The 22,469-nt window shown below is 47.3% G+C and overlaps 1 protein-coding gene across 3 annotated transcripts in view; it reads right to left on the bottom strand.

The window, feature by feature from the left end:
* Positions 1-22,469, bottom strand: part of Zfhx3 (zinc finger homeobox 3) — a 276,123-nt gene that overhangs the window by 97,772 nt on the left and 155,882 nt on the right. For all 3 annotated transcript variants that reach the window (XM_013503944.1, XM_005403533.2, XM_013503945.1), the window contains one exon: positions 667-898. In XM_013503944.1, coding sequence (XP_013359398.1) covers positions 667-898 — 232 coding nt within the window. The remainder of the gene's footprint in view (positions 1-666; positions 899-22,469) is intronic.

Genomic DNA, 22,469 nt, shown 5'->3' on the forward strand with positions numbered 1-22,469 from the left:
GAACAAGAACAAGAACAAGAACAAGAACAAGAACAAGAACAAGAGGGGATTCTGCCAAAGAGCTCCAAATGGGAACAAGAGTCACAAGAAAGGAGCAAGGGAGAAAAGGTGACCACAGATGAGACGGCAGAAGGGAAGGCAGAAACCAAGCAAGTTCCACCAGAAAATCTTGATTCTGTGGGGCAGCAAGAAGCCTGTGCTCACAGAACGACAAGAATCTCTCTCAAATGCAATTAAGATTTTTATAAGAAGTTCTAGGTTTGATCCTCCCTGAAGTCCACTTTTACAGGCCAGACTCTGAGGCCACAAACTGTCTCCTCGTAATACTAAACAAGGCAGGCAATTGAGCCTCTGCTGGATCAGAATGTACAATAGTGGAATCCAGAGTATGCACTGGGAGAATGCGAGGGTAGGAGACAGAAGGTCTTCTGTGGGTCTCCCCCTGGGTAGCGGCTTGCGCCTTCCTTACGGTCGAGCACAACTTTGAAGTGGAGTCTACTAAGCTGCTTTAAAAACAAAATAAAAGGTACCATGACCTTCCAGAACACAGCGGCCACCCGGGAGGCCAGCAACAGGCATGTCTTCCTCCAACAGAAGCCCTCAGGAGGCCTCGTGGAGACCAGCACTCTCGCCCGCTGTGGCCCACCACGCCTGCAGATGCCTCACCTGGGTCGGTCGAGGGACACTTGCGGATGGTGAAGATCTGCCCCAGGTCCTCGTCCTCTTCTGGAAGGCCTTTCTGCAGCCGCTGCAGCTTGCGCAGGCTCTCGCTGCGCTGGTGCTTCATGGAGCGCACATGCTGAATGAGGTTGAGCTTGGCCTTGGTGGAGTAGTTGCACAGGACGCAGTGGTAGTAGCAGCTCTCGCCCTCCACGCCGCTCTCATGCTGCTGCAGGTGCTGCAGGGACAGAGGAGGGGAACATGCCCTGTGTCAGCCACTGGAAGCCTGCCACTGCCACGAATCCACCCGGACTGGTTGTGGACCGAGGCAGGCATACCACCAGGGGACACACTGGGACAACCAAAAGGGATGGTGGCCAATGATAAGGTTCCTCAGAGGGGGTGTCTTCCCCCACACTCACTTCTCTAGCAGCTCTGTGAAGATAAGCAGCAGGTGACTTCCATTCCTGTCTCCCCTAAAGGCCTTGCTCAAGTACTGGTAACACTGCTCATCGATGGGGCCCTCCCAGTGTCACGACTATTAAAGATTTCTTTCACTTGCCCAAGTGTCCTGCTTTGCTTAGATTGGGGGTCAGCAAACTGCAGCCTTTCTGCCAAATACAACCCACTGCCTGTTACTGTAAATAGAGTTTTACCGGAACACAGCCATATCCATTGACTTAAGTACAATCTATGGCTGCTTTTGCGGCATCAGAGTTGAACAGCTGTGACAGAGACGATATGGCCTGCAGAGCCTAAAATGTTCTCCAGTCCTTTACAGACAAAGTCAGCCCACCCTGCTTTGGTGACAGCCAATGGTCACCCCACCTGTACAGCAAGCGCCCTGGATCTGCAACACAGAGCCAAAGCTACCATCTGGCCCTTCCACCTAAAGGACAACTCAAGTTTTTGGTTTTTGTAACTACAGTCTACTGGGAGACTCCAAAATCAGACTTTCCTCTAGATTCAAAAGTGACAGGTAAATAAATTTCTCCCGACTAGGTCCCTATCAATAGTTCAAGATCGCCTGGCTCAGCACTGGTCAGCATCATCGGTCATCTGGTGTATCCTATGGTCACAGTGACGCTCTCTGTGTGTGCAGCAGACACGGTGCCAAGTCTGCAGCATGCAAGCCTGAGAGCCAGCAGGAAGCAGGCACACACGGGATTAACGTTTAAGATGCAAGAAAGGTCGCAGTCACAGAAAGTCAGCAGACCCCAGACTTCTGTGCTTACGAGAATTAAAGATCACCCAAGAGCCACACTGACAACATTCTGGGGCCTCTTGGGAATGTGATGAAAGCTATGGACCATTTCTTCTAATAGGCAAGGAAGTGATATACTCTGTCATTCCACATGACCCAGGGCAGGGGAAGGAGCTTTTCTACCGGCTGTGCATGAAGCAGAGAACCCACAAGCTTAAATGACTAAGCCAAGGTGACCAGCTAGTGAGAAAGACGAAGTAGAAGGCAGGGCTTACCTCCCCCTACCACGTACCCAGCATCCTCCTGGAGGAGGGAACTCGGATAATGCATGATCTGGTCTTTCCCTCTTTCTCCTCACTACCCCACCTCCACCCCAGTCACCCAAGTGTGGCCTAAGGAGCGAGCCAAGCATGCAGAGGGTCCCTCACCTCCTTTCTGACCCACAGAGGACCTGTTGGCTGCCCATGCCTTGACCATGGTTTCAGCCACTGCTAGAGTCTCTCCCCTGCCCAGGCTATCATGTGAGGTGCTCAGAAGCCGGAGTAGCTGGAATGTCCTGCACTTCCGGTGAGACTGTCCTTAGGAGCACTTCCTAGCGGGTGATACTGTGCTCAGATTCACACACTCACATGCCTATGTCCGACCTGTGCTCACAAAGTCTGAAAACCCCAGGAGTACATGCGCACTTTGTTGGAAGAAGAAAAAGGAACGCACCAATTAGGTGCCATAGCAATGCACTAAGGACCTTGGGGCCTTCAGACTGACTAACATGCTCCAGAAGAAACTGCGCTCACCTGCAGGTGTGGATGCAAAAGGTTCCACAGGCATCAGAGAACAATCCCGCTCGCGCAAATGGGTGAGTCAATACCCACAAGTGCTTAGAACCAGATAGATAAAATCCTTACAAGTAACAGCTGTCCTAGAAGAGTTTCACAACCAGGAGCTGGATGAACCAGTGAGACCTCAAACTTACATGTTAGGGAAACTGCAACTGACAATAAAAAGCTATTTTTCTTGAAATAAATTTGAGCTTTTTTAATGGTTTGTCTCCAGCGTTCCTCCTCAGAGACAAGGCTCCCTACAGAGGCCTTGGGGAGGACGGGGTACACCAAGACACTGTGTTCTGAGGCCGCACCCTGGGCGGAGGGGTCTGCTGGGGCGGATGCGAACGAAGGAAAGAACATGGTTGCCCAAGGACCTGTCCCTTTGCTTCTCCGTAAGCCGGCTCAAAAGGCAAAAGCCCAGCAGGACCTGGGAACCACGGTCTCATCTGGAACTGGAAGCAGGAAAGAGATGCAGGAGCTGGGAACTGTTGTCTGGGGCCTCCTAAGACCAAAAGAATGAACTTATTAAAGCTACTACTGAAAGGAGTGAATAAAAGCTAACAGAAAATAACCACAAGTCCAAGGCAACATGTTTTTTCAAGGGATTTTGGTTGTGTCATAAACTATGAAATCAGAGCAAAAATCACTGAAGTCTTACTTCCAAGTCCCCATTATCACCCCCCATGAAACAGGACTTCCTTGCAATAAGGCATGGGATTTTAAACAGAAAACTGTAATACGGACCTAAGAGTTGTATTCCAAATGGCGGGGGTTTCCGATCTCTGAGCCAGAAGAAAAGGGTAAGACAGCCAAAAAGAAATGAGTGGGAATTGAGATGTCAAATGTCCGGTCCTCAAATCCAAAGGCTCTTGGGTGACAGGGCTGTATAAATCCTGAACTGAAATAAACATCATACTAGGAACTTCTGCTTTAAAAAAAAAAAAAAAGACCGGTGTGATGAGACTATTCCAAAGCCACTCTACTTTCAAGCTCACGTTGGTAACTGCAGTCTCTTGGACTGCCCCAAATCCTTTTTTCTGTCACTTGAGAGCCATTTCAGGAAAAGAAACAGTCACATACGACAAACCACGGAGAAAAGGAAAGAAAACTAGGAAACCACAGCCATGATCTCTTTCGCTGATGCTGGTACAGGGGACATTCAAGGGCATCTCATAACAACCTACACAAAAGCTTAATTCAAACTTCCAGGCTTGTTCCCCTCTCCAACTTCCTTCTCCCAGACACTAAAAAAATTCCAGAATAAACTACACCTTGGTTTCTAAGAAATACTGGCTTAGAAAGGTTACAGCTCACTCCAAATCTGTACTTCCCACCTGAGTCTATTGATGCTGACCTACGTGTGACAACTCCCACCCCTGGTACTTCTTGGCCACCCAAGCTGGAGTAAAGAGACTCAGGGCTAGCGGTGGGGCCTGACCACTGTGTCCTTCTCCATTCCCCAACCCTGAGTAAGTTAATCCCTTGACCCTGCTGGCCAGGCCTGTCTCCCTCCTGAGTGGCACGGGCTGCTCCCCAGAACCCCACCCTGAGAAAGGCCTGACATGAAGCTGCAGGAGTGGCTGGACATGCAGGGGAGGACTCCCTGGGCAAGTCAGACAGCCAAGGACATGCCTTCCTCACCGAAGAGCAGAGATGTTTTCATCTGGAGAAGGAGGGAGAATAATTTGTTCCTGACCCAGCTAATTAGAATACCCTCAATTGGGATCACAATGTATTTAATTAAATTCACTGTAATATACGAAGAATCCACCAAGGCACAAATCCCAGTGGTATACTCAATAACACAGTTGCCTCCTTTCAGAGTTCTTGCTCTCTTGGCCAGGCAGGAAATTTTTCTCCCACACAAATCCTGAATTCCCTCATGTCCCACCTCTATAGCGGGGCTCTCCCATCTGGGAGGAGGGGAAACCCAGGTTGTGGTTCACTTTTTTCTCTTTATGTTCATGATTCTTCCCTCTTTCCTCTGTCAGGTTGGCAGTGTGGTTAGAAACCAAAACAAAACAAAACAACAACTTTAGCTGTGGTTGGGGCTGCAGCACACAGGGGCCCATGGGAGGCTGGGTGCAGAGCCCACGACGTGGGGTTTGTTTCGGTTCAATGCTAAGTGTCTGAAACACCCTGGACCCTCTGTGTGCGCCTGTGCCTTTCTCACCCTTCACAGATAGTTACGTTCAAAAACGCTCCTGGCAGTCAGCGGGAAGATGACCCTCCCGTGCTTCTGACATGCAAACATCTGAGGTTCCACATCTGTTTCTGTGATGTCCTTTCTCCGTCCAGTTCACAGGGAAGAACCCAGAAAAGCAAAACCTTCCCTGCGGTTGGAGGCACTCTGTCAGCCAGCCTGGCACATAAAGTGAGTGCAAAAAGCAAATTAATAATTAAAACAGAAAGGAAGGAAGAGGGGCCAGGCTGCATGGCTTCATGGGATTCTACCCCATTAATATGTTGGGCTCGTTCACCCTGGCCAAATACTGAAAGTCAAAGAGGGCTCTTGTTAGAAAATAATTCATCGTGAAAATCAAAAAAATGTGTTCCTGTTACTTGTTTCCCAGGAAAACTAACCAACTTCTGTCAGAGAACATTGATTTGTATAAATCTGGAGGGGCCCCGGCTCCCTCCTCCTCCCTAACACTAGGAAACTTCTAACATCTGGTTCTTCATGCATGGAATGCAAATATCGATCAGGTTTTGACACGGCCGCCTTTTTAAAGTCGAAGTGGACAAAGCGCATTCTGACACGAGCGCATACACACCTGTGATTCACAAAAGACATTTCCTTGGGGAGTAACACCTGTTCCCATCAACACACCCACGCCCACCCTCTCCTTGGGTACCACAATGTAACCCTATTCCGAGAGCAAGTGAAATGGCAAAGCTCTTTGATATGGGGAGGCAGCTTCCTGGCATGCCCCTCAGCAACTGGGGTACCTGGGGGATACCAGAAGAAAGCTCAATCACAGGATGTCCTGCAAGGCCCCTCAGAAACCTATGATTCTCTTGGGGCCTAAAAACCTGGAGGTCTCAAAACAGAAGAGGCCACCATCGGGGCGCCCCGCTGGAAGGAAAGGCTGCCAACCACAGCATGTCCCGGATTTCAGGCTCGCTCTGTCGGGAGAGGGTATAAAATATTACCAACAAATCCAGTAAGAAGGGACCAGGGAGAGATGGAAATTCACAGTTAGCTTGTGAATTTCCTAACATCTTAAGAGGCCCGAGGAAGTCATAAGTGGGCAGTCAGTCACAACTGTAGGAACACACACCATTTACCCGGCAGCCCCTGCACAAATGCTACATTCTCTTATTACAGCCCCCTGAGGTGAGCAGCGTTTGACTCACATCCTTGGAGGAACTCAAAGCTCAAAGAGGCCATGTGATTGCCCCAAGGTCTCCCAGAGGGCAAGAGAGACAGGACTGGGACCTGGGCTTCGACTCCAAGTTCACTTCTATGAATCTGTGACAGTGACGAGGCAGGGGCCTTCTGGAACACCAGACTTCCCAGGCCCAGGTATTCACCTTGAACGCCTAAAAAAGAATCCTTTCAGACGCAGTAATGCAACCAGGGCAGAGGGCGGTTAATTTTTTAATCATTGAGGTTGAGTTAGTTTCAGATTTAATGTCACATCTTTAGGAAGACGTGTGAAAGGTCAATCTAAATATATATAAATTTTCTGTTTAATCTTGGCTTTTCATCCACTCATGCCCTTGTCCTTGGCACATGCTAATTTAGTCCTATTTCACTGTAGGAGTTCTGCAGACACCGTAAGATATAAGCTCTAACCATGATTTACAAGAAAAAAAAAGCCAAAGGAAGTAAAAATGCTCCCTAGATCAATCCGTTCGGGTGGCTCTGCCCTATTTCTGGTTTCTAGGCCAGACTCCTCACACCCTGGAACAAGCCACATTCCTTCCTGCTCGGTACCTGAGCTCCAGGGCCAGGGCTGAGACTACCACTCCTCTATGGATGACATTGCCTGACTCCAAACTCACAACACTGGTGGCCCTCAGCCACACAGTGAATCCTAAAAGGAAAGTAACGGTCTAACTCTGAAACCCTCTCTGGCCTGAACCTGCCTTTGGCTCTGAATCTTTTCTGGAAAAATACAAATACGGGCCCTTGGGGAACGTCAACCCTTTAGCATAACAGATTTCACTTCTCTGTGTTAGGAAAACCCTGGTAAGGTGAGTGCAGTCCCTGTCTACACACAGGGCAGAGTTGCCGAGGCATGTATGGGTCCTCCCTGGGGACACACAGAATGAGGGCCAGTTTCTACTAAGATCAGATGTGTCTCTAAAGAGCTCAAAGCCCAATGTGGTGTGGACAAGGCTCCTAGAGAGCCAACCACCCTCCAAAGGCAACCTAACGCTCCCAGGACCTTAACTGACCCACTCCACCAGGTCAGTGACAGTGACTTTGTCCATTCACTGAGATGCATTTCTTCCCTAGCACTACTCCCCACCCTCACAAATGTAAATCCCTAAACAGAAACCAGTGCTGTTCTATACGTGGGACACTAGCATGTCCGTGTCAAATTGCTGTCAATCGTGATGGCCTAAGGGGTGCCCTGGATAAAGACAGCCGGGTAGAGGACCCTCACTCTGAATCTCACCGGATGCACTGTCGTGGGGAGTCACACACAGTGCTGGGCCTCAGTTCCCTCTGGAGTAAAACTGGAACAATAACAGAACCTCCACATCGCACTGCAAGGAGGATTCAGAGGGGTAATGCATGCAGAACTTCTAACATGGAACACCTGATACGTGATTGTCCTTTATAATAAATGAAGCTATTAGGACAACTTTTTTTTTTTTTCCTAATTAGCAAGCCTACAGGATTAGGGATGGAAATGAGCACCCGTGAAACACACCTATTTGACTTTGCCCTTCTTACGACCAGCGCCCATCCCACCCAGATCCCAAAAAGGAAGGCATGATTGACAGTAAAGAAATGTGATATATAGAAATTAAGACATGGGCAGCAGGGACTGAGCATACCCAGGCCAACCTCTTCCTTGTAAAAAGTGCTGAATTTTAAGTAACTCAATCAAAGTCTTGCTGCTAGTAGAACCAGTATCCTTAACCTTAAGACCATGCCTTTACCACAAAATTAAATGTTTACTGTATCCCCTTGCCCATGGCGGGGTCGGGGGATGTAAACCCAGGACATGTTCTTTATCACATCTGTCAGTGTCCCAGATGAGGACCAGAGGAAAGAGGGGAACTCAGCTGATGTGGCTGGCAGGTACTTTCCTGATTCTCCCAATCTACTCTGAAGGATTTGCTTATTTGTATCTCTAACCCCACGATAATCCACAGACCAGGAAAAAATGCCCACCTGGTGGTCCAAGCAGGGGCATTATTTCACCTTTAAACACAGATATTTACACTTGTCTTATCTTTTTTTGAAAGATAAAAGGCCAGTTTTAAAAACACAAGAGAAACATACATGAAAATCCTTTCAAAGGTGTACGCAGGGCCGGGGATATAGCTCAGCAGTGCGACACCTGCCTGGCAAGCTTAAGGTCCTCAGTTTGATTCCTGGTACCCAAAAAAAAAAAAAAAAAAATGTACCCAATGTTTGGCTCTGTCATAGTCCCCCTACTGTGGTGAGCCCAGGTCTGGCTTTGTCATTCTGAAAGGGGTTACAATACCATGGCATGGCAGTCTACGATGCAATGGGTGTTCCAGCTCAGTGGGTCTTTAACTTGAGTACATCTCGGAAGCTCCTGGGAGGCTTGTTACACCATGTGTGGCCAAGCCCCAAGGATGTCTGATTCAGCAGGTCTGGTGGAGCCCAAGAATGTGCATTTCTAAGTCTCTCCCAGTGAGACTGAAGCAGCTATGGTGGCTTGGAAAGCAACTCCATGGAGAAGAGACTCAAGACAAAGTATTGATGTCCCACTATAGGAAAGAAAGCTTCCAAGACCTAAAATCTCTGCACTTGCCTTTTCCCAAAGACTATTTCAGAGTCTAACAAAGTGAGCTAGATAAATCATGCAATGCCTGCACACAAGAATTCACCTCCTTAATGAAAAAGTCACATGGAAGCAGCTGCCTGCTACTGGCCTGCTCCAGATACTTCATAAAAGTCAGAATTGGCTCTATTCATCTTCCTCTCCCCTTTCACACCTGCAGTCCACCATTTCCTGAGGCTGTGGCGGGAAGCCTGACTCTGGATGGCGAAGCATGAGGCATCACTCTCCCCCGTGCTCTGCGTCCTGCTGGGCGCACCTGTCTGGATGTCTTGCTGGAACACAGCCCGTGCAAGATTTTCAACCAAATATAAGAAAAATAAAATGGTCTTTAAAATTCCTGCCACGCACTTGAACTTTCCGGTGACTGCTGTGGACAGCATGATTTGGTGCTCAACTCAGAGGCTCCTCCTGAGCTCCCATGATTTGCTGACAAATACCCTCATCACCTTCATTATGAGAGAAGACAGAGGCGGCCGGTGTGACAGGGTGGAGGCTGCGGAGCACCCACGGAGCTGGCTTCTTCCTCCTAAGCGGTGCTTGATTTTTAAATTTTATTTTATTTCTCCTTTGAAAGAGAAAATGAGAAAGAGATGGGGCGGAGGAGGGAAATTTCCTCTCAACAAATGCCTTCAGCGGTGATCATGCTGGCCACGGCTGACATCTCGCTCTTTATCCTTAAATTCCATAGGTTTTGCTCAAAGTTGGAGAGGACAGTTCCCCTTGTGGGAGAAGGACAAGGGACTGACAGGGGTAGAAAGAGAAAAATGCTTCTCTGAGGACATCTGAGCCAAGACGCCAGGACGCGGCCGTCTGCAGGGTGGACAGCCACGTGGAGAGAGGGACGCAGTTTTACACGGCTACTTTCTCTGCTCCGCTTTCGGGCTCCCCCCATAAATAACCCAGACAAACACCCTGCGCACTGAGTTTTCTCTCCTTCCCCCCCTTTTTAAGTCTCATTAAAAGCCGATATTGTTCGGCCTCAAGATGGAGAGCTCAGCATGGATTTTACTGAACGTTAAATCAACCAGCAAGCGCAGCCAGCAAACTCTGTGGCACTTTAACTTTAAATAATGCAATAATTATTGAATTTCCTTTTTATAACTGAAGTGCTGGAATGTAAACAATGGGGCTGTAATTGCAGGAAGGGGGATCAATAGAGGCAATCGTTTTCAGCCATGTTAATTGTAAATACAATTGCTCCAAGATGTCAGCCTTGTTCTTCTTGCTCCCAGAATCATCCTAACGGATGACAGAGTCCAACTTTCCCATTACAGCTGTTCGTTCCTTTAAGAGGTTCTCAATCAGGTCTGATCAATCTGTCAAGATAATGCATGGAGTAAGTAAGACTCTTCCAAACACAGGCTCCCAATCAATAGCCCGGACCGGCTTAATGAGGTGGGGCTAAGGCCCAGAGGGAGGTAGCAGCCCCGGCTTGTGCCTAGGTTTGGCAGGCGGGCTTCCTCGCATGGCCCTGATAAACAGATCAGCGCTTAATGAGGACATTAGTTATGCATGCTTCAGCAAGCAGTAAGGCACCCGTCCCTTGGGACAGACGGACAGAAAACAAAATAGATTAACAGAAAACAATATGGTGCCAAATTAGGTCTAACTGAAGACGTTTCCCTCGTTCTCCTGCTTTCCTTAATTGTCCAGCACAGTAGAGGACATCCATTAATCATTCCCACGGCCACGGGCTCAAAGACCAGGAGCATCCCCAGGGCTGGGGCATCTCTGGGTGCCTGCTGGCTTCCTCAGGCTGTCTCTGAAGATGAGCAACCTTATTTCCAGATCACAAGGAGGGCTCAAGGTTTCTCGCAGCAAGGCCCCAGCAGAAACTAGCCGAATGGAGGACAAGGCTGATGCCTTCTGAGGTCCACACAGGTAGCTGGCGACTGAAGCTGGATGAGAACCGAGGGCTCCACCTTGAGGCTAAGGGGAGTCAAGAGTGAGGACCCAGCCCCCTGCAAGGTGCACAGGCACCCGAGGGGTCTGAATCCTTCTGAGGGTCACAGGAAGGCCCTGTAGGAAGTGTGGAGAGCACCGCCCCTCCCTCAGGGTCACCCTGCATCTTATTCTCATTCCTGATGGGTTGAGTGGGGAAGGGAATCCGCTGTGGAAGCCCTGGAGCCATGCTAAAGGAAGGAGCAACAAGAACTCAGCAGTTCCTTTTCCTTCTGGGGGATGCTTAGCTTACACCAGAGCTGTTCAAAGCCGCCCCGCCCCTACCAGCATCGCCAGTCCCAGGATGCGTTATTATGCAAACTTCCAGGCTTTGCCCAGGTGCATAGAAACTCTGGGGCCAGAGCCCAGAAATTCAGGTTCCAGCAAGTGCTCCCTGTGATTCTGACACAAGCTCACTTGGTGACCACTGTCCTAGCTGGTACAGTGGACAAGGCAGATTCCACAAGGGGAGGTTTTCTAGGACGTTAGAGAGTTGGCCAACTGGTTCTTTCCAAGCCAACGTAGTTCAGTGCCCAAGATCTATCTGGGAAACTGTATTGTCACTGAAGTTTGGCTGAGAGGAAGAACTATTCATTCTAGCCTACCACTAACTGCTCCAGCACACAAACTCAAAGACTATGGAGGCCCATGAAAAAATTCCATTTTATTAGCTGGAAAAGACCGAGTGGGTCAGATTACTAAATTTCGAAAGTTAACAACCTCCTACTGTGGCTGAAGTAAAGTGACAATAGCTGGGTCTGAAGCTGGTTCTGAGGAAGAAACTAAATTTTCAGCTAGAATAGTCAGATCCCCCGCTCAGCCAAGGCCCAGCTCCCAGGCCGCTGAGGCTCCAAAGCCTTCCCAACTGGGGGCTCAGCCTCTGCCTCTCACCCCACAGCCCTCCAGAAGCAGCTTCCTTGCTGTACGGAAGACGCAGGACTGCAAACCAGCCCCGCTCCTCCACTACCCCGTGCAGAGCCCCTCCCGGGCTGGGACCAGGTCGTGTCTGTCTACCCTCAGTGCCCAGCAGAGCTCTTGGGCCATAGTAGGCACTTAAAAACTGCTGGCCGAGGCTCTGATCAAATGAGGAAAATCCTCTCTTGCTCCATTTTACTCCTGATCATTAGCTTGCTGTCCAAGACCCACTGAATCCAGTCCAACTCTAACCTTTCTCTGGTATCCCATTCCACATTCCACACGCACTGGTCCACCACCCTTCAGCCTTTCAGACTCAGTTTCCTTTCCTGCTTGGACCCCTCTGGCTTGTGCTGAAACACATCATTCCCAAGGCAGCACCTCCCCTGGAAACCCTCCCCCGTCACATCTGTCCCTGCACCCCCGGTCCCAGATTACAAGGTGATCCCTGTCAGTGCCCACCAAAATCATTCCTTGGTGCCCATGCGTCACATGATGTCCACACAGGGCTGTCTGTTCCCTCACGACTGAGATGGAAGGCTGGCAACTACAGAATAAGTACATTTGCTAGCATCCACTCCTTGTTTAAATAAGATTTTATGGCAGGAGACAATTACTATAAATGCCTGTGCTTGGTGACATTTTTTAGGATGTGAATCACAAAAGAACTTCCCTCCTCTCTCCAAGTCAGCCCAAGTTCCCCGGCCAGAGGACAACTTAGTGATCATCACTCATCCATCCTTTCCCTTTTGGTTTGATTTGGTATTGAGTGAGACGGTCTCTCACTATGCTCTCCAGGCTGGGCTCGAACTTGCGATCTTCCTGCCTCAGCCTCTTGAGTACTGGGATCACAGGTGCACACTACCATATTCAGTTACCCTTCCATTTCTTCTATCTAACTAGCTTTGCTTTTTATCTAGGTTTCTTATTACAGTCTTTGACTAACAGTTGACAAATAACTGCAATATACTGTAAATAGCCAATATACTTGGCTATACACTGAAAACATCTAGAACAGGAGAACATCAGACAATGGGAAGAAAAGGCAGCCTCCACAGCTGTCTCACTGGACAGCAACTCAAGCTGTCAGAACACTGGCCAAGTCCACCATACCTTTCAGACAAAAACAATGTCTGTTAATGCTAAATAGAAAAGGCCTACTGACTCCAGCAGAAGCGGGTGAAAGTGCAGGCACCTGAATAACTAGGGGCCATGCGGTTCACCCAGAGCGGATGGACAAAAGCTCCTTATCCCTGGCTTTGACAAGACAGCATGGGGAGGGTTCTCTTTTTTCCACATACACATATATTGCACATAAACAATATTATTTTCTCCCAGAACTTCCTGGGCCCCTATCCGACTGCCTGCTGTTGACAACTGCTGTTGCCTGACCTCAGATTCTCATACTCCCTAACGAATGGCTGCCTGGGGCCGGGGATTTAGCTCAGCGGCAAAAGCGTTTGCCTGGCAAGCGCAAGGTCGTGAGTTCGGTTCCCGGTACCGGAGAAAAACAAAAACAACAACAACAACAAAAAAGAATGGCTGCCTGGGTGTCCTACCGTCCCCTGTTCAAATCCCCAGAGCTGCCAGGAAAGGACCCTGCACACGGGGTTCCAGGCTGCATACTGTCAGGTGCATCTTCCCCCTCCCAGATTTTGCCCAACTCCGGGGCCTTCCTGGCCTTCTGCCTGGCGGGCCAACCCCAGTGACAACTCACCTCTCCCAGGGATGTCCACACAGCCTGGGCCAAAGCCCTTGCTGGTTCTGGCCTCGAGCCCCCATTGCAAAGTGACTGCAGGTTCGATCAATTAAAGATTTTCTGTTTGTTTGGTTGGTTTTTAATCTTTTTGTTGTTTTTTTTTTTGGTTTTCTGACACAGGGTATTACTATGCAGTCCAGGCTGGCCTTGGACTCAACTGTATAGCCCAGGCTGGCCTCCAACTCACAGCAATCTTCTTGCCTCAGCCTCCCAAGTACTGGGATTACAGACATTTGCCACCACACTGAGCATCTTATTTTTAAATGGTGAAATACAGACAGGTTTCTCTTCAGATAGTCTACACTAACTAAATTATCCTCTCCTTATAATTCTAAATTCACTGTTCCAGCAGGCCAAGAAACACGGATGAGCCCAGAAGAAGTCTGGGTACACGGGGAAATCAATTTCATGCCAGGTAAACAATGGTTCCCAAAACCTGCTGGAGCACCATGGGTGATTTTCTTCAGTGAAATCCATGTTTCAGAAATCTGAATTTAAAGAACTGGCAACTAGGAAACATGGTATTTGAGCAAAATGGTGGGGTTTGGGAAGGAGCAGAGAAAGTTGGGGGGAAAGGAGGGCCAGAGAGAAGACTGCTAAGATTCTGCCAGTGGTAAAGTGGAGATAGCTATGATACAAGTCACACTGGTCAGTAGATCCTATGAGATGATGAGGTCTGGACACAAACTTGGTCATGTCCTGTCTTGAGCTACAGTATTAAGACGCAGTGCCAGACAAGGCAGTGCACACCTAAAATCCCAGCTGCGTGGGAGGAGGAGGCAGGAGGACTGCAAGTTCAAAGTCAGCCCGGGCAACTGCAAGACCTTGTCTCAAAATAAAAAGGAACAGGGGTATAAGTCAGTGGTAGGATGCAGCTGACCACTCAGGACCCCACCACTCAGTGGATGACATTGTTTTGGAGTCTCAAGTCAGTAGCCTCCTCTGCAAATTTTAATACAATCCGTGCAGGCCTTTTTATTTTTTCCACAGTAAGTATTTTAAGGGTTTACATCTTAAATCTTTCAGTGACCTTTCAGTACTATAATAACACAAGGCCAGAAAAACCAACAGCCAGTCCCAGCTTCCGGTGGCACCTGTGTTTTTATAGTCATTCTTCTGGCTTTGATTCATTCGTTCCCCACTTGCCTACATCCCAGCTTCCTGTTGCATCCCACTTTAATCTCTCATAATAATGAGAGAGAACACTCGTCTTCCCTAAAGATTACTGACATCACTCTCTCTGTGTACATGAGAAAGGGCCTCTATTCCAGGGTGTCATCACCCATTGCTTCCTTGCACAACCCTCGTTTCCTGCCAGCTGTGCCAACCCTCTGTCCCTGATGGGCCATCTGTGCATGTGTGTGCACAGGGTGTGCACTGGCTCGGTCACTCCCTCCCAGGCACACCACATCCAAACTCCAGCCTCCCTTCTAAGTCCCCTCCCCACGTCCCCGTTTCTGCCTACAGTGGTGCTCTTTTCTGGTTATGGTGCCAGGTATTGGATTTACATACACAGCACCTTCCTCATAGAGACTGGAAGGTTCCTGAAGGCAGGAACTGTGTACCCTCCAACTTGGTGTCCAACACGCAGCATCTAGGTCATCCCACAGCAGGAACAAGGGGACAGGAGCGAGGAGCCATGCACAAGGCAGGGGCAGCTGACACGAAGTTGCCTCCACAGCCACAAATAGGAATAATGCCACCACTTGAGGGAGTAAATCCCAGTGAATCTGCTCCATAAAGGGCAAAGCCAAATGGAAAGAAAAGAGCTGTCAGGTGATGACGATCGCTCCAAAAGGGAACCTGAAGACTCAGAAAGCCTGCGCCCCCTCTGATGTCACTGGGGGCCTAGGTCTACACAAAGACGAATTAATTACTAGATCGCCCGTTCACTTACCTTGCTAATGAAATCATCAGTTTTGCCAGGGAAGAACCTGTTAGGAGGACTGGCTTGCCTCTGGGTCTAAGTTCCACTGGTGCCAGATGCATTTCCCAGCGACAACATGACTCATGAGATGACACAAATTGCCAGCGGGCTTTGTTATTACGTGACCTTCAGCAAGTCACCCTTCCGTCCCCGCTTTGGCAATGACATCTGGATGGTAATACTAAGAACCCACTCCGTGGCATTATCATGAGGAATGACGACGGGGCGCAGCTAATAATGCCTGGGAAGCACTTTGTCTTTGTAGAGAGCTATATTACTTAACATTTAGAATAATACTCACTGTTTCAGCTTGAGAAAGCATTCAGATTTTAGCTAAACCGAAGGCTGCACACATCCACTAATGAGCAGTGTCCTTCCTACAGAACGTTGAAAGCTACTCAGTCTCCTGAATAAAATGACTAGCAGTACATTAGCGAGGGGCCGAGGCAGGGTTAGTTACCATGAAACCAGGGTCACTGCATTCAACATCTAATAAGCAAATTCTTCAGATCACAGAAATAAACCAGAGGCAGCCAGACTGACAACAAATGCATTCTGAAGGATGGTGTGGGTAGAATAAGGTCTCAGTCTACAGTTTCCCCAGAATTCATTAAAACACAGCTTCTTAGAAGACACATTTCTAGCATTTAGGCCAGCGGTCCCCAAACTTTTCCTGTAAAGGTCCAGTTGGTAAACATCTTAGGCCTGAGGGCAACACCAGCCATGTCGTAATGCTGCCGTCACAGCACTAAACCTGTGACACACATGGAAAGGAATAAGCGTGGCTGCGCTCCAATAAAACTTTATTTGTAAAAACAAGGGGCTGGCTGGACTCTCTCCCACTGTGCATAATATGCTGACACTGAAAATTCACTCAATCATTTGGAATACCACATGGCTGGTCTTACTGAAGAGGGCAAGTAAACACACACACACACACACACACACACACACACACACACACGTACTTTGTTAAGCAAAATAAGTTTCTTATATCTTTCAATGTTCGGTAAAAGCTATTTTAAACTGAAGATCAACACCCATTCAAAAATCACTGAACTCTGAATAATGGAGCAACTTTGGAACACTAGCATCATTCCTTGTTTTCATGCTTCCAACGTAAGAGGCGTGTGAGCCGGTGCTCGGTCACAGGCCTCGTGCTCAAGCTCCGCACTGCCTCCTCTAACCAAGGCGAGCAATGCGTGGGAATATGAGCCAAGTTTATACATTGAGTTTCACAATCGCTGTAACTGACCCCACTCTCCTGGAATTTCTAACACTAACAATAAACCTGTAGCCACCTCCGACGCCCTCCAGTAGCTGAAGACAACCCAGATTTTTACACAGCTAAGAGCACAAAGAAGACAGTGACTATGCTGTCTCCGTGTCTTCCTCTACCCCACATTCTCAGCATGTCTCGAAAGCAGAATGCTAGGGAACAACTGGCCATCCAGGAATGGGTGTCCAGCAAGTCTGAGTGAGAAAAACAACCTCTCTCCAGCCCCACATAGGCTTTAAAGGGTTGGGCCATTCTAGTTTCAGTGGAGCCTCACAACCACCTTGCGACAACTGGGGTGGGAGACAGGGAAGAGCCAGGCGCCTATCTTCATCGTGCGTGGACAGAGGGAGGAAGAAGTCAGTGATGGCCAAGAGGCAGCAACTGGGAACCCTACGGGTGGTAGAAGCCACTGAGGGTTTTTTTCCCCTAATTTTTAATTAATGGTCAACATTTTAGAATCTGTCACTTTGCCACACAATAACTGACTTTCTTTAAAAAAAAAAAAAAAAAAAGTAAGAAGAAAGGAATACCTGGCTCCACATTCCCGCACATCAACAATTATCTAGACAAGATGAGACAGGTGCTCTCCAGCCCAGCCCAGCACCCACGGTGACACCCACATGGTCCCTACTGACAAGAAGTTTACAGCCTCTCGGTTGCACCATACGCAAAAGACAACGAGGCTACAGACGCAGGTCATGGAGATCAGTCCGGGTCTCCTGGTCCCGATTCAACATTTTGCCACCCTGTGCTGTGCTATGCCGTGACAGGCGCAGTACAAAGATGCCCCTGAGAAACTCTGTGCTTCTGCAGACGGAAAACAAAAAGCTAAGCTTCCCTAGCCTCAGATGGTCTGCAGGTACGAGGGAATGCAGCTTCTTCCTAAGGGAAGCCAACTGAATTCTGCCACAGGAGTTAATATTTGTTAATTGGTAGAAAAAAGTAAAATTAATGAGGACATTAACATAGCTATTTAAAAACAACTCCATGTTTCCACCATTGTAACACATGGAACTATCAGGAAGTAATTGAGGGAAAAGGACACTGTCAATTCTCAATTATCTGCATGAATGAAGCGCTCGGTGACACGGATAATCCAAGTCATTTACATTTGGATTTAGAAAGTAACATCTTTTTCCTTCGGAAAACGTACCTTCCTAATTACAGCTTGCTGAATGTGATGGTGCAATCAGTTTACCTTCCCAGTGAGAGCATAAAGCTGCTGGGGAAGGCACAGAAACAGCCTGGCATTTCAGCCCTGCCACAGACTACCCTTGGCAGATAAGAGATGCCAGCAGCAGTTGCCGATGGAGTTCCCAGTAGCCGTGTGGGACTATTTAAACTTAAAATTAGGTCGAATGTAATTAAAAGCTCAGTTCTTTGGTCACAGTGGCCACATTTCAAGCGTTCCACAGCCACCCATGGCTAGTGGCTGCCATGCTAGACAGCAGAGCCACAGAACGCTTCTACCAATGCAGAATGTTCCAGAGGACGGGACTGACTCTGGTTACCTGGATTAAGTAGAAAGCCAGGGCGTGGAGAGATCTGGGAAATGCTACGCTGCCACTTCACCAGAAACAAAAGGGAATTGTGACACTGGACGTTCTCAGCTAGTTTAATTTCAAGCCTGGTAATGTAGACTCTGTCTAGGGAATAACACAAAAATAAGCATTCCACTCTAAGTAAAACGAAGCTTTTTAATTAACAAAGCAGAAAATGAGTGAATAAAAGGCAGGGGGAGCTGACTCTGTGCAAACATCTGCCATCACTACCTGCCCCTAGAGTGGCCACGCAGCCTGGACGCTGGCTCAAGGGCAGGTCAGGGGGCGGGCTCAGCCCTGCCAGGCTCCGCTCCAGTAGGTGCCTGCTCAGGTGCCTCTGGGAGCGGTGTCAGCCTAGTGTCACTTAACATCCTCATTAATTATCTTGAAAGGAGAGGGTTAGTAAACAGCAAGTTAATTAAATTCTCAGATGATGCTAATTTGGGAGGCTTTAGAAAGACTGGCAAGGGCAGAGGCAATATAAATGGAACTGGATGGGTTAGAAGCGTAAGTGGAAAATAAAATTAAGCACCGGCTAACCAAACACCACTTTAAATAAGTCTTAGGGAAGAGCCAAAGTGTGTCCGAAAAGAAACTTTTTTTGGAAAAGTGGACCATAATTAAAAGGCTTGCAACTTTGAAGGTATATAATCAAGAACTTTTTTTTTTTTTTAAACAGGGCTTTTGAAAACATTTAATAAAAATGTTTACATGCACTCAGGAGGAAGCCGTGGAGGAGCACCCACATTTACCAGCTGCTGTCCGTGGGAGGACACCACTGAGGGTGTCCGCTTTCCATCTCTTCTAAACTGGCGGAGTTTTTGTCTTTTTTTTTAAAAACAAGCACATATCATGAGGTGTTGTTTTTAACTTTTCAATGTGAAATCAGTTTAGACTTACAGAACAGTGGCAAAGACAATTCAGCATTCCCTGTGACCTTCACACGGCTTCTGCCTGAACATCTAGTCCTAACTGAGAAGATCAGTACCCTACTATACCATTCAGATGTCACCAGCCTCTCCACATGTCCTTTCTCTGTTCTAGGATCTGAATCAGGACCCCACACGGAGCTTGGCTGTCATAGCTCCTTTGTCTCCTCCAATCTGTGATAGTTAACTCTGTCTTTCCAGGTCTCACGTGACCTGGAGCTGATCAGGCATGTGTAGGGCAAGCCTTCATTTGTAGAGCAACCCTGGGTTTCTCTGATGTTTTCCCCCAATAAGACTAAGGTTAAGGGGTTTTGGAGAAGATACCAACAAGGAAAGTATCCTTCCTGTCACATCACATTAGGGGGTAGGTGACATCATGACTTATCACTGTTGATGCTAACTGAATCACTTAAAGTAGGGCCTACCAGGCTTCTGCACTGGCAAGTTACTCCTTTTCCTTTCCACACTTTACTCATTAGAAAATGAGTCACTGCTCTAGTGCAGGCTCCAGGGAAGGGGAATAAAATTCCCGGTGCTGGTTATTATGTTGACAATAAAAATATCTTGTGAAAGGGAAAAGCTCCTCTTCATGCAGATAGATATAGTAAAAAGTCTACTAGATCTATCTAATAGGTCTACCTAGAAAGCCAGAGACTTTATCATCTTTATTTTGAATACTTGGGTTCTCAGAGCTGTGAAACTGTCACTATACACCAGCCAGGGCTCTGAAAACTTGTATAAATAAACTTATTGGATCTTCATAGTAGCTTGATGAATGTGATGTCAAAACATCACAACAATCCATTCCAAATTAGAGACTGCGAAATGTGACACAAAGGTTAAGTCACTTGCTCATTTTAACACAGCTATGAAGAAACAGAGTCAGGAATTAAACTCAAGGCACCTGGCTCTAGTATATTATTCTGCAGCTCCATATAAAACTACAGAATTTCAGGGCGGTCAAAATTCGAAAGCACCATGGAATTCCCAAAGCGGCGCTCTGGGGCCAAGGAGGTAGCTCAGTGGCATGGTGCCTGCCTGCCAAGTGCAAGGTCCTGAGTTCGATTCCTGGTACCAAAAAAAAGTATAAAACCAAAGCAGTCCTCTGAGCATCAGTGCCACAGGGCTATGGAGGCCCCACAGAACCAAGATACTTGGAGCTGGGGAGAAGAGTGCTCTCCTTTCTCTTTTCAGATTGGCCAGGAATGCAGAATACCTGAGCTGAGAAAAGAGGGCTCCATTCACAGGTATAGGAGATCCTCAAAGTCCACAGACCCAAGTTATCCCACAGCACCTGTCAGAGACAAACCTGGGAGTGTCTCCACTAGTAACACTGACTTTTACTATTAGTCTCAGGGTTCCACTGGGGTGGGCACAGAAGAGGGGAGAAACGTGGCCCATGAATCCTGAGATCTACAACCTACAAATACCTACCTGCAGGCTTACTTAATCCCAAATGTTCAATGCTGATAATCTAACATTAAAGAGAAATGTGAGAACAAGCTGCTTCTAGAAAACAAAAAAGGAACCAGGGATGCTTGCGTAAGAACTGCCATGCTCCTCCACATTGCCTACGACACCCAAAATTCCAAGCCCTTTACCATCTTTACCGTCACCCTTTGCCATGGAGACAGGATGATGAACAGAGGAGCAGGAAGCAACCCTCTGCCCCCGCCCGAGAAGCCACCACACACTATCTTCTCCAAATATCTGGCACATACTTCCCCATTTGTTCTCCAATTGTTTCAACTGCAAAAATTTGCCTTTAAAGTTAATAAAGCACCATGTCATACAAATTCTTCAAATGCCACACTGAGCCCATCACATGACTGGGTGTAGAGCTCTATCATAAACACCTAGAACCACAGAATGTAAGAAATGAACGGGCACTGTTGGCTCTCATCTCAATGGAAATGTCCCAGATCAGAAGGGTTGGCCTCGGCCCAAACATATCCAGTGAGTGAGGTTTTAACAGGGAAACAGCAATGCCCCCTCTCAGGACAGAAACCTCAATGTGAACTTTGTTTTGTTTTGTTTTTGTCTTGAGATAGGTTTTTGTGATGCAGTTCAGACTGGCCCTAAATTCACTTTGTAGCCTAGTCTGGCCTAGAAATCACAGCAATCCTCCTGCCTCTGCCTCCCATGTGCTGGGATTACAGGCATGTGCCATCAAGCCCAGTCTCAGCGTGAATTTTAAAGGTATAAGTACGCTGTACATCCCTAACCTGAAAATCAGAGATCCAAATGCTCCAAATCTGACATTTTCTGAGCACTAACACGATATCACAAATGGAAAATTCCACACCTGAATTTATGTGACATATCACAATCAAGATGCAGGCACAGAAAAATACTGTACAAAATTATCTTCAGGTTGTCCATGTAAGGTATGTAGGAAACAAATGAGTTTCTTGGCCCCCTCCCCAAGATATGTTCTGAAAAAATTCAAAATATAAAACATTGTAGGTCCCAAGCATTTTGGATAAAATACAGTCAATTGCACAATCACTTTACACAGTGGCAAATGTCTGTAATCCCAGCACTCTGGGGGACAGACACAAGAGGATCGCAAGGTCCAGCCTAGCCTGGGCAACTTAGCATAAAAATCTTTTTGATAAAATGGTGGGGATGTAGCCCAATGTGAAGGCTCTGGGTTTAACCACCAATACCAAAACAACGACAGTAATAATAACAACAACAAGCAGAGGATTTTTATTAGTAGCAGTGAAAATTTTAGTGTTTACTACGTTTGAGACAGACCTAAGGCCTGTTCTAAAAATTAACTACTCTAGAGGTAACACTTAACATGTCAATGCATTCTTTCCCCTGCATTTTCAATGTTTCTGTTAATCTAGAAAAAATATAATAGCATTGACAAGAGGCACATTTTGGAAACTATGAACTTGAATATTATACATGGGGAAAACACACACACAAAAGTTTTTTGCTTTTGCTTTTGCTTTTGGTTGAGACAAGTTTTCACTATATTGCAGGTTGGCTTTGAATTTGATATGTAGCTCAGGCTGTCCTCAAACTCCTGGCTCAGCCTCCTAGAATGCTAGGATTACAGGCGTACACACCCATCTGAAAATTTAAAATTGTTAAGCACACGTTTACAAGCACATAGAAAAGAAAGCAGTAACTCATAAGAAGTAAGTATTTTTACCAAGTGCAAAATGGGAGACACTCTTCCATTTTCCCTAATTTTTTATCTCTTCCCTTTTTCTCAAATGAAATGACTACCGCTATGATTACAGCTGAACAGGTAGATCAGGAGACTATTAAAGGCGAATGACATTTGATTTTGTCTCTCAGGATACCCTTATGAGCAATCTGGAAATAGGAGGATCTGATTACGGTATGATATGGTATTTTTGTACTTAGGAATGTCAAGCTAAAATAATTAAGACAGTACAGGCCAAAGTCAAGGAAAATTAATCCAACAAGAGAAAGTCTAGGAACAGAAGAGAGAGAGGGAGAGGGAGAGGGAGAGGGAG

Source organism: Chinchilla lanigera, unplaced genomic scaffold (assembly GCF_000276665.1).
Source record: "Chinchilla lanigera isolate Chin_1 unplaced genomic scaffold, ChiLan1.0 scaffold00083, whole genome shotgun sequence".
Classification (NCBI taxonomy): Eukaryota; Metazoa; Chordata; class Mammalia; order Rodentia; family Chinchillidae; genus Chinchilla; species Chinchilla lanigera.